Source organism: Saccoglossus kowalevskii, chromosome 19 (genome assembly GCF_978046115.1).
Source record: "Saccoglossus kowalevskii chromosome 19, keSacKowa6.1, whole genome shotgun sequence".
NCBI lineage: Eukaryota > Metazoa > Hemichordata > Enteropneusta > Harrimaniidae > Saccoglossus > Saccoglossus kowalevskii.
Genome location: NC_140659.1, coordinates 10711435 through 10725508, shown reverse-complemented (window position 1 = coordinate 10725508; position 14074 = coordinate 10711435). Strand labels below are relative to the sequence as shown.

Sequence of the window (14074 nt, the reverse complement as noted above, 5' to 3'; positions counted from 1 at the left end):
ACCTGGCATTTTTACATTGTGAGCCAGGTATTATTTCATTTTAAACCAGGCATTCGTGCAGTGAAGATCATGTATTATTGCAGTGTGTACCTGAATACATAACACTAAACTCAGAACAGATGATGAATTGCTATTCACTGGTATTGGAAATCGATTTTATTGCGCATATGTTAATATTATTATATTTTTTATGTTGCAAAAACAAACAAAACAATTGTTTAACTGCTGATCAGAATATATATATATTTCAATCAATCAGTGTAATGACGATTGGTGCAATTTTAAAAATTTGCGCGACGCGAAAGTCAGCAGCCATTTTAAGCTTTTTATCTTGATGATCGACGTAGGTTATTTTACTTGTTAATGTATGTTTAATTAAATTCTTGTAATGTATAGTTTCCAAAAATGATTGAATATGTTTGTTTAAAAAAAGGACAAGCACTATATCAATGCGTCGAATTTACATGTTTTCAACGGCCTGTTTGAAAATTTTACGTCGATCTAGGGAGTTTTGCGTTAGGGAGATTGAAACTAAACATTGCCAAGCACTTACAAGCATTCCAATCAACCAATCAACGAGCAACGAGCACCATCTCTGTACACACATGATAACGTTTATATGGACTACAGAACCATCCATTATATATTATATTATATTTTTATGGGAAATAGTCGGCGAGCCTAAACGACTACGCGAAATTCAGGTAAGACCGATTTTATTGTTAAGAGCGTCGTGTATATCAATATGTGTTAGGAATAATATACAAGAGATAACGTCAACTAAATTGCGCAAAATAATAACAATGATGCTTTGTCACATTTGAAGAACATTTTTGCCCAAGTTGTGTTTGTATTCATGAATACGTTAATCATAAAGGACTATAAACAAATTTTAACGGGAAAAAAAACAACAATTTAATTTTGAAATATTGGATCTTTATGGGAAAGAACATATTACAAATATGGCATCAACAGAATGTGAGAGTTATAAATATTGTACGACCATACGAACAAACTGTTTATACAAAATACACAAATACTCCTTAAGGGTAAATACGATGTTTAGTTAGTAACAACGAGTGGCGGGTATATAAACTGCCAATATTACGAGGAACTCTCTTAGTGCCCAAAGCTTTTGCCTTTAATTGTGCGTGAGAACGACGACAAACCATATACGAATATTTGGTGTGGATGTGGTGGGAATTAAATCCAACTCTGTTTTAGATTTAGATTATTTTAATCAATCCACCTTGGATTAAATGCCCAGACTTGATATACCAGTTTTAACAACCACTCGGACAAATAAATATAACGAACATTCAACCGCTCAACTTGGTATTATTCAACGGTAACAGACTGTAGAGTATTAACATAATGTGTGTTTAACGTCTGTTGGACTGAAGTACCCACGTTGGTCTCTCTTCGTTTCCCTTTTATCGGCACACACCAAAGTTGTTGAACTGTGGTTAAATTTCAGTAACACGTCACTGAGTGAGTCGCATTGTAATTTATTGAAGGGATGATTTGAGTGTGAACCATATCCACTTGTTTCGTACGTTCAACGACACATGCGTAATATATATACAATAATTTTCCTTAAGCAAATTTTTAAAGTACTTTAAAATATAATATATTGCTGCTGCTCGATTTATTACGATAAAAAAGACTTGAATCAAAGGTCATATTGTGTCATAGGCTGAGTGTTATGTCGTTAGGACGATTGTAAATAAAATAATAAAATATGTCGGCATGATATGAATAACGACCAAATAGTTAGCCTCCCACTCGTGTGGACCTCTTCAAAATCCCTCGATAAACTAGTCCACGAAGCGGTATAAATATATAGCAAATTCTTTCTTGAATCGAAAATAGATTTCATGCTTTGATTTACTTCTAATTTATTGTGTGTTTTGAATACAAATTGAATTAACTCAAATTAAATTCCATTTTTGGGGACCAGTGTCCATTCTTACCAAATTCAGAACACCACTCTACTGTGCCTAATTTAAACATTTTCTATGAAGCCATCCGTATATTTCAGTACATCAAAAAACATTAATTTTATATTCTGAATTTCACACCGTGTGACACCAACTCAAACCGTCTTGTCTGAAATGTTATCAGTAGTGATCACACAAATATGAAGTGTATGTAAACCATTTTCTCGAAAAACCGCATTTCATGTACTAAAGTAAGTATTGTTTTTTGGATATACTTAATACTGTGAATGCGAATCAATTTGCGCAATGTACAATTACAAGGGAGATTCCGCCAAAAGTATTCTTCAAAGCCCATGGTCATTTTATTTGAGATTTATCCCCGTAACGAAGTGTTTCTCGCGGCTTGCCAATGTTAACTGGTGCCAACCTCACTACGCTATATTTACCGTTTCCAAAAGGAGGGTTACTATACAAAACACGTGATACATTTCTCATTTTATTTCCGAATATGTTGCGGTTTAAGTGGAATTCAAATATAGTCGGCGTATAGTATATTTCAAAGATGAGAGCAGAGCGAGTCCGATTGCATTATGTGTTACCATGGCAACAAATTGTTGCTGGTGGACAGCGCTCGTCGTCACGCATAATAATTGTAAACTAATTTACAAACGAATAGCACATGTTTCATTACTCTTTACTTTAGTGTTACATATTTTTATTATTACCGTATATTGTAGAAAACTTGAATCTCAGTGAAATGAAACATCGCTATGCATTATAAAAATATTTTAATCGATTGTTGATATCACATGACAATCTATGATATCTATGCAAATAATATAAAGTGATATAAGATGCTTCTAGCACGGAACAATTCTTGCATTATGAAAAGTATCTGCGCTATTCTAAAACACCTGTGGAAGTATTATCCTCTCTTGTATTTAAGAGCATACATATATTCTTCAAAAGACACTTTGAAATGGGCAGATGGAGGTACACAAAAAGAATCAATATGTCCGCTAACGATACATTTATTTTGATTGATGTTTCCACAGAAAGCTTACATTTCTGAGGTAACATGTTTTGCAAATATATGTACCTTTTCTCCCGACAATGTATTTTGATTTTCCCAAGCTTCTCATCCATCAAAGTTTTAATGTCTAGCGACCTCACAGAAATCGTTGTTTTCCATCTCTATTACAAATGATTGAACCAAATTGCAATATGATATCAATTTCTCTACATAGCTAACCACAGTAGTATTTTTGTATTCAAGAAACAGAATAGAATACAACAGATGAGACTAAAACATTAATTTGCACTAATTAATTACAAACTATGAATGTAAATGAAGCATTTATTCCAAAGAGACATTTGCTTGTTAATATGTTTGCATCCCACTTTTGCATAGCAAGCTGTCTAGTTGGTATGTTTGGCTGTTGACATGAAAACTTGTAAAGTTGAAATCCTTCGTTCCCCAACACAGCTAATTGCCGCCGAGATCTCATTGCGAGCGATAGAGTCACGAGACTTGACTTGATGTGGATTTTTCTTGTTATCGCGTGCAGTATTCCTAATACCATAATGAAGTCTCGTAGTTCCCTTGCTCTCAATGAGATCTCGGCACCCATTTACGTCTGATATCTATTTTCAGTCGATTGACCAATGTTGAAATGCGTGTAATTAAACTAGAACACTTACTGCTAAAGTTTAGAATAGCCACAGTACAGTCAATCGGGATACAGTCATCGATAGATTCGAGGTAAACTCATTCTCGAACATGTGTTTAGAACCGACGCATACGCAATTACACATTCAACTATGCGACTGTAACGCTATTGGTATTATTTTGTTAAGCACATACCTCGTGTCCGTATTTTGACATTTAATAACAAAAGGAAATTTAATCGAATCAGATTATATGATTGTTCCAATTGCATTACCGTCAGCACTTATTATATTGCTAGTCGGACACGGATGGAGAACATAAGCTGGACATAATTTAATACAGGGACTAATAAACCATCTGTTTAGTGACAGACTGGCGACGGATTATTCATGTACGCTTATCTTCATGTCACCCAGTAAAATAATGAACAGTTAACTAGGGCAACGTAACCATATTTTATGAGTGTATAATTTAATGAGTGTATGTTAATTTAAATAAAAATACATTAAATAAAAATAATAAATTTAATTTAATTTATCATTATTTTAAATAATTTTAATAATAAAAAAAACGGTAACCAATCCTATTGATTTATTTACAACTACATCACCAAAATATGATTTTTGAATCAATAGTATTTTTATAGTATGATGTCATCATTTATGACATGTATCATAAAGTGAAAGTGACAACACTGATTGGTACTTGCACGCAATTTACAATTGTTATGTCACCAACTAGTCACCTTCTAAAATACCAAGACATGGCTCGTTTAATGATTAAACAAATTATTTTTATGAAAACTGTTTGAAATACAATCAATTCAAGTGTTCTCGCTATATACCAATATTCTCATGCTTTCATTGGTATGCGTTTATCGCGTTAAATTGCGTTTCAGAGTGTTGCGGCGTTGTTGTATGCAAATGAGTATTACACGTTAAGACGCTCACGAAGCGCTCAGGTAGATGCGATAAATGGGATATCAAATTTCGTGTAATATTGTATTTATTAAACTCGTGTAATAGTTGTCACATATTTCTTACCAAAGGCTTTGAACATTTTGAAATTACTACATCTATTAAGTCTACGGTCACTCATTCAATATTCTCTATTGTCTAAACAACCCCCGTTAAATTACCGTTGTTACACCCTTCGACTCACGCAAATAAATTGTCCCCGCTTTCAATTCCAACCTTTTTTAAATTCGAACTCACACTACAACCAAAATCCGCGCTCCCCGCGCTAATAAACTCCCGCTACATCTCCTCCCGCCCCCTCGCTAAATTCTCGTAGTTACACCATTCGACTCACGCAAATTGTCCCCGCTTTCAATTCCAACCTTTTTTAATTTCGAACTCACACTACAACCAAAATCAGCGCTCCCCGCGCTAATAAACTCCCGCTACATCACCTCCCGCCCCCTCGCTAAATTCTCGTAGTTACACCATTCGACTCACGCAAATTGTCCCCGCTTTCAATTCCAACCTTTTTTAATTTCGAACTTTTACTACAACCAAAACTAGCGCTCCCCGCGCTAATAAACTCCCGCTATAATTACCTCCCGCCCCTCTATATAATTCTCGTAGTTACAACATTCGACTCACGTAAATTGTCCCCCTATTTAGTTCCAACCTTTTTCAATTTCGAACTTACACTACAACCAAAACTAGCGCTCCCCGCGCTTATAAAACTCCCGCCAAATTTTCTCCCGTCCTCCTACCAACCCCGGTACTTATACTTTTCGACTCCATTCACTTCTAGCCCCCCAAAGTGGCTCGCCCCAATCGTCCTACGCCACTTTACCATTCATATTTGGACGGTTCGCGCCCGCTCCCGAACCAGCCTTTCGATTTTTCGTTTCTCCCACACTTTCGATCCCCAAATTTACCACTTTTTCGACTTTTTTCCCCTTAAACCACGTTTCAGTCAACCCCCTTTCGATTATATAACGTTTCAACAACATCCTCTCGTTTTTTTCATTTTATTTACTCCCGCCAATTACTTGACTTGCGTTCAAAAATACCGCTGCTCAACAGCTGTCCCGCCCCCATAAAACCGATCCCCTGTTTGCCGTTTAGTTTAGTTTTTGTTCTATCTCCCTTTGCAATTCCCCTGTTGACACCTCGCCTGGTATTTACACTTCGCATGCTCACCACCCCTTTGAACGACCGCTACCAATCAGACTGTACAAATAGCTATCGCCACGGTGTCTACTCCCCAGTAGCACCACCGACCATACACCGACGCCCTCTACGCCACGGTAAATGATAAGCGCCCCAAATTTTAACATACTGGCTCGTTGTTGTTGTTAACGCCGCCACCGCTCACAATAATAACAACAATGTCGTCTCGCACCTCCCCGCCAGTCCCTGTTATTTCCGTTGATTTATTTCACACTTTTCCTACGAACATTCTCAACAGACTTTTCCAGAAGAACTCCCGGAATAATCGACGCTCCCCCCTTGTATTCCACGTTCCATTAGTTCGATTAAGTGACAACTCGCATTTATTCTAGCCCGATAATTCGCGAGCCACTTCTCGCTAGCCCTTCCCCTACACTGGTGTATAGGTGATTACTCTCTCTTTTAAATTAAATATGACTGATTGATGGCCAGATTAAACCATTTCCATGTTGTTGTTTTTTATTTGTATCACCATCCAAAGCACGACACTTACTCGATCGTAATTCAAATTTATACAAGGAAAAAACTTTGGGTTTCAGAGGGACCATAACGGATGAGAAACGATCTGAAGAAAATTCGGCTTTCACAACATTCACAAGTTCGGCTTACAGTGTTTTTTGTATTGCTTTACATGTTTACATTCGTTGTTAGGCAGCTAGAGATTATATATATCTATATATATCTGAAGCATAACAATACAACGACTAGATTTGGTGTCACAGTTTGCTCCCAATTCATACTGGAATATTGCCAGCAATAATTAATAAAGCTTGTTCAGAAAACCATTTATTCCCGACACCATATTCAATGGCTAGTTCTCAGGATCTACAGCAGTAAATAAATAAACAGAAATCATTTTGATGTGTGGTCTTTAGACGACACTGCCATATCGCACATATATTCAACACTGCCATATCGAATTTGGATTTGGACCATACCATTTCAAGCTGCAGGGTGTCTAAACAATGACTCACCAAACAATAAACACATCTTCCACCCACCACACAAATTTTAGCCACAATTGAACAACCAAGAAAGCAACACATATCAGGCTGCATCTTGAAAACAACGAGATACCGCATTGCAACCAGTCATTACAAACATGAAATCCTCCACCCCTCCCAGTACACCCTACAGCATTAATGGTCCCTATACTCATTTGCATATATGTACAACAAGCTTAGCCAACAGATGCACCTGACTCATCAAACTTTTGACCAACCACTCATTCTAAATATTGTTGAGTGAGGGCGCTATTTACTAATGAGAGGAATCTTTTAAACGAATTAAACAGATCTAATATTCCAAACAGTGAGTATCTAGTTATGCTATAATTAGAGAAGGTATACAATTCACTCACCTGTAAACATACTATGGCATGACATATAACTTTTAGCCATAGGGGGGGTCAGTCTAGCCACAATTGAAATCTTTTGAAATATGATTTCTCAGGTAGTGATTCAGCTTTAGTACTGAAATTAAATTAAATGATTAAAATTAATTCATAAATATTACCAGCAGTGAGTATATAGTTATGCTTTAATTAGAGAAGGTATACAATTAACTCACCTGTAAACATACTATGGCATGACATATAACTTTTAGCCATAGGAGGGGTCAGTCTAGCCACATTTGACATCTTTTAAAATATGATTTCTCAGGTAGTGATTCAGCTTTATTTCTGAAATTAAATTAAATTATTAAAATTAATTCATTAATATTACCAGCAGTTAGCATCTAGTTATGCTTTAATTAATGAAGGTATACAATTCACTCACCTGTAAACATACTATGGCATGACTTATAACTTGTTCCTATAGATTTTGTTGCCTAGGCGCAGTGAATACATGTACGATATACGTCTCAGGTAGTGAATTTGCTTTAGTTCTGAAATTAAAATAAAATATTAAAATTAATTCATTAATATTACAAGCAGTGAGTATCTAGTTATGCTATAATTAGAGAAGGTATACAATTCACTCACCTGTAAACATACTATGGTATGACTTATAACTAGTGAATTTGCTTTAGTTCTGAAATTAAAAAAAAATATTAAAATTAATTCACTACATCTGTTCTATTTTTATAGAAGAACCTTCGCAAATAAAAAAAAATTCTAAAATTTAAAAATATAAGAGGTAGTCACTAAACCATGTACTTTCACACTCAAGCAAGAGAATAGACATGTTGGTGAACTAGCCTTGCACTGTGAGCGTTTTATTGTTTACACTCATAAATAAAAAAATTAAAAAAAAAGAGCTGCAGACTTCTTTATATTTTTCAGTGGGCAAGCCATGTTTCCACATACAAAAATACACATAATATTTCTATTTAATTTATTTTATTTAAAAAAAATATTTTAGAAGCATAACAATACTACGACTAGATTTGGTGTCACAGTTTGCTCACAGTTCATACTGGAATATTGCCAGCAATAATTAATAAAGCTTGTTCAGAAAACCATTAATTCCCGACATCATATTCAATGGCTAGTTATCAGGATCTACAACAGTAAATAAATAAACAGAAATCATTTTGATGCGTGGTTTTTAGACGACACTGCCACATCGCTATATCGAATTTGGATTTGGACCATACCATTTCAAGCTGCAGGGTGTCCAAACAATGACTAAACAAACAATAAACACATCTTCCACCCACCAAACCAATTTTAGCCACAATTGAACAACCAAGAAAGCAACAAATATCAGGCTGCATCTTGAAAACAACGAGATACCGCATTACAACCAGCCATTACAAACATGAAATCCTCCACCCCTCCCAGTACACCCTACAGCATTAATGGTTCCTATACTCATTTGCATCTATGTACAACAAGCTTAGCCAATAGATGCACCCGACTCATCAAACTTTTGACCAACCACTCATTCTAAATATTGTTGAGTGAGGGCGCTATTTACTAATGAGAGGAATCTTTTAAACGAATTAAACAGAGGCGCGGAATGTAAATTTATTATTTTGTGTATACTAGAAAACGTACGTACTAATAATTCAAAATTTCGTACGTATTGGAGGCCGTGGCGTGTGTGTTTATAATGATGTGTGCATTTTAAAAACGGCGTGACTGTGCGTTTTAATGGTGTGTTTCAAAATGACTGATGTGTGTATGTGTTCATTAAATGTAAGTGCATTAAAAAATGATGTGTGTATTTTAAATGGCGTATGTATTAAAGTGACGTGTGTATTTAAAAAAAATATGTGTTTAAGAAATGACGTTTTAAAAATTATGTATGTTTAAAAAATGACGTGTGTGTATTAAAAACGATGTGTGTATTAAAATGACGTGTGTTTAAAAACGACGTGTGTTTTAAAAATTGTATGTACATTAAAATGACGTGTGTGTATTAAAATGACGTGTTTAAAAACGACGTGTGTTTCAAAATGAAGTATGTTTTAAAAATTATGTGTATATTAAAATGACGCGTGTGTTTTAAAAATTATATGTATATTAAAATGACGTGTGTTTTAAAATAATGTGTGTTTAGAACTGACGTGTGTTTTTTTAAAAATGACGTTTGTGAGGTTGAATGAAAATTTGTGTGTGTAAAAAGCAAAAAAAAAACGCGTGCATTAACCTTTTTTATGCCTGTAGGAGGCGTTATTTTCGAATGATTATTTTTTCGTGTGTGTGACAAAAAAACGCGTGCATTAACCTTTTACGCCTGTGGAGGGCGCTATGTTTGAATGATTTAAATATATATATATCGAACTGGAATTAATGTTCGCAATAATTGCGCCCTCTAGTGACGATCTGCTACTGTGACGTCAAAATTACACAATGTGACAACTTTTCCCGTAGCTAAACCAAATTAATATGCGATTTCTGCTCAAGTAAATGGCACCTCTACATATTATTAATATTTATTATTGAGGTTTATTTCAGATTAAAAAGAATAGTCCATAGAAGTTAAAAAAGATGTCACATCAAAAACACTGTCCATCAAAACAGAAATAGAAATTGGACGTGAAACATGGAGGAAAAATAAAACACGTCTTCCTAACAATTTCGTCAAACGTTAACAGAGATAAACCACCAAACAACAAACTGTTGCTTTGAACATAAGAGTGTTTAAAACCGGAAAATTTTCGAAAAACTTGCGAATGAGCTCTGTGTATATTACGATACGACTGAATGGTGAAATTACACTATAAATAAGAACAATATTGAAAATCACAAAAAACAGACACAAATTACACTTAACAGGCAATGATGCAAACTTAAAATCACGAATAATAACATTGTGTCTAACATAACACATTCTATTCTTGTTACATATTTCACTATCATCTTTAAGATCAGAGGTTATTAAATGACTCAGATATTTATACACGTCAACATACTTAAGAATTTTCCCATTTAAAAGGATATACACTGGATTTATTATTCTAATACAGTCTTATTTTCATTGAAGAGAACTAAATACCCATAAATCCATAAACATCTGCTGACCATATGACCCAGTAGAAAAAATTACTACGTCATCAGCATATATCAGGTGGTTGACCTTATAGGCACCGGGTAAACAACTATATGGAAGAGCTGATAAATTGTTACTAAGATCATCTTAATACACTGTAAATAAGATAGGGGACATAATGCCCCATTGTTTCACACCATTATGAGCACCAAACAAATCAGATAAATGACCATTCCAACGAACCACAAATTATTGATACCTATACCATTAAGCCAATACTTTAATTAAGAAAGGCTTACCACCCCTGGCTAATAATTTTTCAAACAGAATATCATGGCGAAAATAATCAAAAGCTTTAGAAGCATTTATAAAAGTAACAAAAACCGAAGTATTCCGAAGCTACAATAGTGTGAAATTGAACCTGGTACAACATTCTTTTTGGAATAACTAGCACATGCAATAGACCTTTCTGCAGCATGCAATAATGCAGAAATCATCTCGCCATGAGTATTACAGTGACGATCAGTACAAACAAGTACTTCACTGGGTACTTTAATGACAGGCAACAGTAGGTCACATAATAATTCATAATTATTATTGGATGCTCGATTCCAACAAGGTTTATAGGCAGTATTGTGCATGGATGTACTCAGTTTTGGCAACAACTCAGACTGGAGCGGAAACATTTTAGGAAAGTGATCAGATGACATATTATTATAATTAACAGGAATATTACTATAATATTATGGGGAGATTTAGAACTAATAACATTAAGTACTTGAACGAACCGATTGTTTTTATAACAAATGTCATTGCATGTGGCATATAATGCCAAGATGAGCCGATGACTTATTCAAGCAGACGTGTCAATGCAGTGTGTCACGCTTGTATATGACCACGTATATATTGTTGTTATTACACACAGTTTGATTGCGGAATTCTAAATCAATTGTAAAACAACAAAACCCAGACCAGGAGACAAATTTGAATCACATGTTTTTCTAAGTTGTTAACATCGAAATTCAGATTCAGAAATTCAGACTTGACGAGGTTTAACGCTTTGATGTTTTTCTTTTCTTTTCAAAACTCATTATGTTTAAGATATGTTTAAGATATTTATACATCACGGAAAGACACAATTTTATCACTTTAATGAGCAATTTATGTATCGTCATTTAAATTCGAAATAACGAAAAAAATGCCTGATGCGCAAAGTATACGCAGAATATCCGATAATCAATGTATAGTCCATGATAACTATACGATATAACCAGACGTTACGGTCGTTCTTTCTAAATGGTAGGTCTGAATAGAACAATGTACTACACAGTTGTACAATGATTATTTAGTATCTGTCTTTTTCATTTAAATAATATATTTCGAAAGCTGTAATACTAAATTTGCTTTGGCGTCGACTTGCAAAAACACTAAACGTAAAAGCTTGTCGTAAGGCAAAACGTCGACGTCAAGATCTATAACCATTGAATACATTAAACTAGAAATCATGCATGTAATAAATAAGCCAGTTGATTTATTTCTCACCACCTGAGCAATTAGTTTAGAAAACAAAATACGAACCAGATTTTTTTTATCAACTTTTATTTTTCTTGTTGTTGTTCTGACTATCGCGAATTGTCATGGTTGAAACTACTAACCAAATTACTGTATAAGTTCTGAAACAAAATATTGACCGAATCACTTCATTATGACCCCGTGGTCGTTAACAAAATACGGCTTAACTAGTCACAAGTGTTATAACCCTTTCACTCATCCAATTGGCAGGAAAAAACAATAAATACAAGTTTAGGCTTATATTGATAATTGTGTTTGGGCGTACCTTGTACTGCACTAATTATATTTCTCGTACAGCCCCGGTGATGAGGTCATTAACACCGCGCTTGTAACAGCGCTACTATTGTTAAATCGTCCCAAATTTGATTAAACAATTTATTTCATACGCTGTCACATGGTACCCATATCGATAACGACACGGCTCGATGTGACAACTGCGGTGCTTTTAGTACTGGTTAAAACAGGGACGAAACACATGCGAGTTTCTCGAAGTCATGTGTGGGCCGCTTTTTTCAAGACTCATTTTAATGAATGTAAATTTATTGATCTTTGTTAAACAAAATGTATATAATATACGTGGAAAACATGTAATATGCTACATATATGTAAACACCATCAAGACAGCTGGAAATTTTAATTTAATTTCAAAAAAATGTATACAGCCATTTGCATGTTATTATTTTCAGTATCACATTGTATGCCTTGCAACTTGTTTATTTAGTTACGCACAGAAAATATTATTATTATAATATTAGACAGATTACTCATACCCCTAAAAAATATGCGAACATGTTTATATTTTCCTATCCTCAATGAACTGGTTGTAATCAGAAAATGTTTGAGCAGTTTTATTTAAGAGAAGTTCAAAAACGAATTCAGGAAACATCGCTGTTCCCAACATGTGGTGAAGCCACCCAAAAGTATGTATTCCCAATAATACAACTATATGACTGCAATGTCGTTTTATTTAAAACGGTACATGCGCCATCTGTTGGCCATTTTATTTACTTTACAGACGTGTGTGTACACGTTTGGAGACAAGCACGGTTGTGAACTTTGTCTATATATTAAAACAATGCAATTTGATATCTGGCCAATGTGATATCTAATTTAAAATATGGGGTCATTGAACTACTGTTTGACAGCCAATTAGACTGAATGTTGAGTGAACGGTTTATTCTCATCGCAGCTTGTTAAATATTGTTAACCGCGTTTCGCAGTATAGCGGGTAACTATTGTCTGTGCGAGATGGCAAACAGACGGGTATGGTATGTGGGGGTCATGTGACAAGGGGTATTTAAGTGGAGGACAGAATGTTGAATGCCAATCTAGGCCAGTCTCGCTACAGTGCAGTTTTCGGCGGTTTCCTTTATTAGTCACACTTTGTTCATTCCTGTGCTTCTCGTGTGAATCATCATGAATCAGGCAGTGCGGCACTATCAGCCCAGCAGTAAAACTTTAACATCACGACTATGTTTTTTCAAGTGCAAGTAGAAAAGACGGTTGATAGAACTAGCAGATCCAGTAGTGTCGGGAATGCACGACAACGTTCCCTCCGGTTAGTCGATTGGGAAGACCTTGGACGAGATGTCAAAACATACAAGACGTACATTTCGACCTATATTTTGGGCGGCTAAAAAGCAGGCAAGAAACATTCTGAAGCCGAGAAGCAGACTGCAATATTAATTTTATTTACTATGCAGCCTCGTTGGCATCATATCCGGCACCACTGCAAGATTGCTTACAAATGGCATCGAGTACTGTTTCGAGAGCAGAGAATTCAAAGAAACCATGAGCATCTTTCACGTGCCGTATTCGTTACGTGTTCTCCAATCCAAAGATGTCGAACATTAAGTTAAGTAACACTTTATGTAACTATTTTAACACTTATGCCGATCTTGATTGTTCGTTTTTTGTGAGGTAGCATCCCTAATTTATGGGGTGTCAATTGTCGCGGCAAAAAAAAAAATTCATGTATGCATTGAGTTGTACGATGTGAGTGGTGTTACAGTCACTCCACTATTTGGCTGACTTACTATTTTGAGATTTGCGTTCCTTTGCCATGGACTCTTGTGAGCAGGTTTAGAGTTTGGTAATTTGTTTGTAAAGTGACAACCACTTGGTCTAAAGTGTTGGACGTGTATGCCGGTTATGGCTACTTCTCCACGGTATGTATTTGCGTCAACCGAAATTGATAATTCGATCTTGGAGTACTGAAGAAATATGTATTCTCCCACGTTATTAGTTGATTGTCGATATAATATGGCAGGT

At 35.2% G+C, this 14074-nt stretch overlaps 1 protein-coding gene across 1 annotated transcript in view; it reads left to right on the top strand.

Annotated features, from left to right (window-relative positions):
• The first annotated feature begins 573 nt into the window (after positions 1-573).
• LOC144353288 (uncharacterized) overlaps positions 574-14074 on the top strand; it is a 40896-nt gene continuing 27395 nt past the window's right edge. Inside the window, exon 1 of the mRNA XM_078009840.2 lies at positions 574-704. Coding sequence (XP_077865966.2) covers positions 606-704 — 99 coding nt within the window. The 5' untranslated portion in view covers positions 574-605. The remainder of the gene's footprint in view (positions 705-14074) is intronic.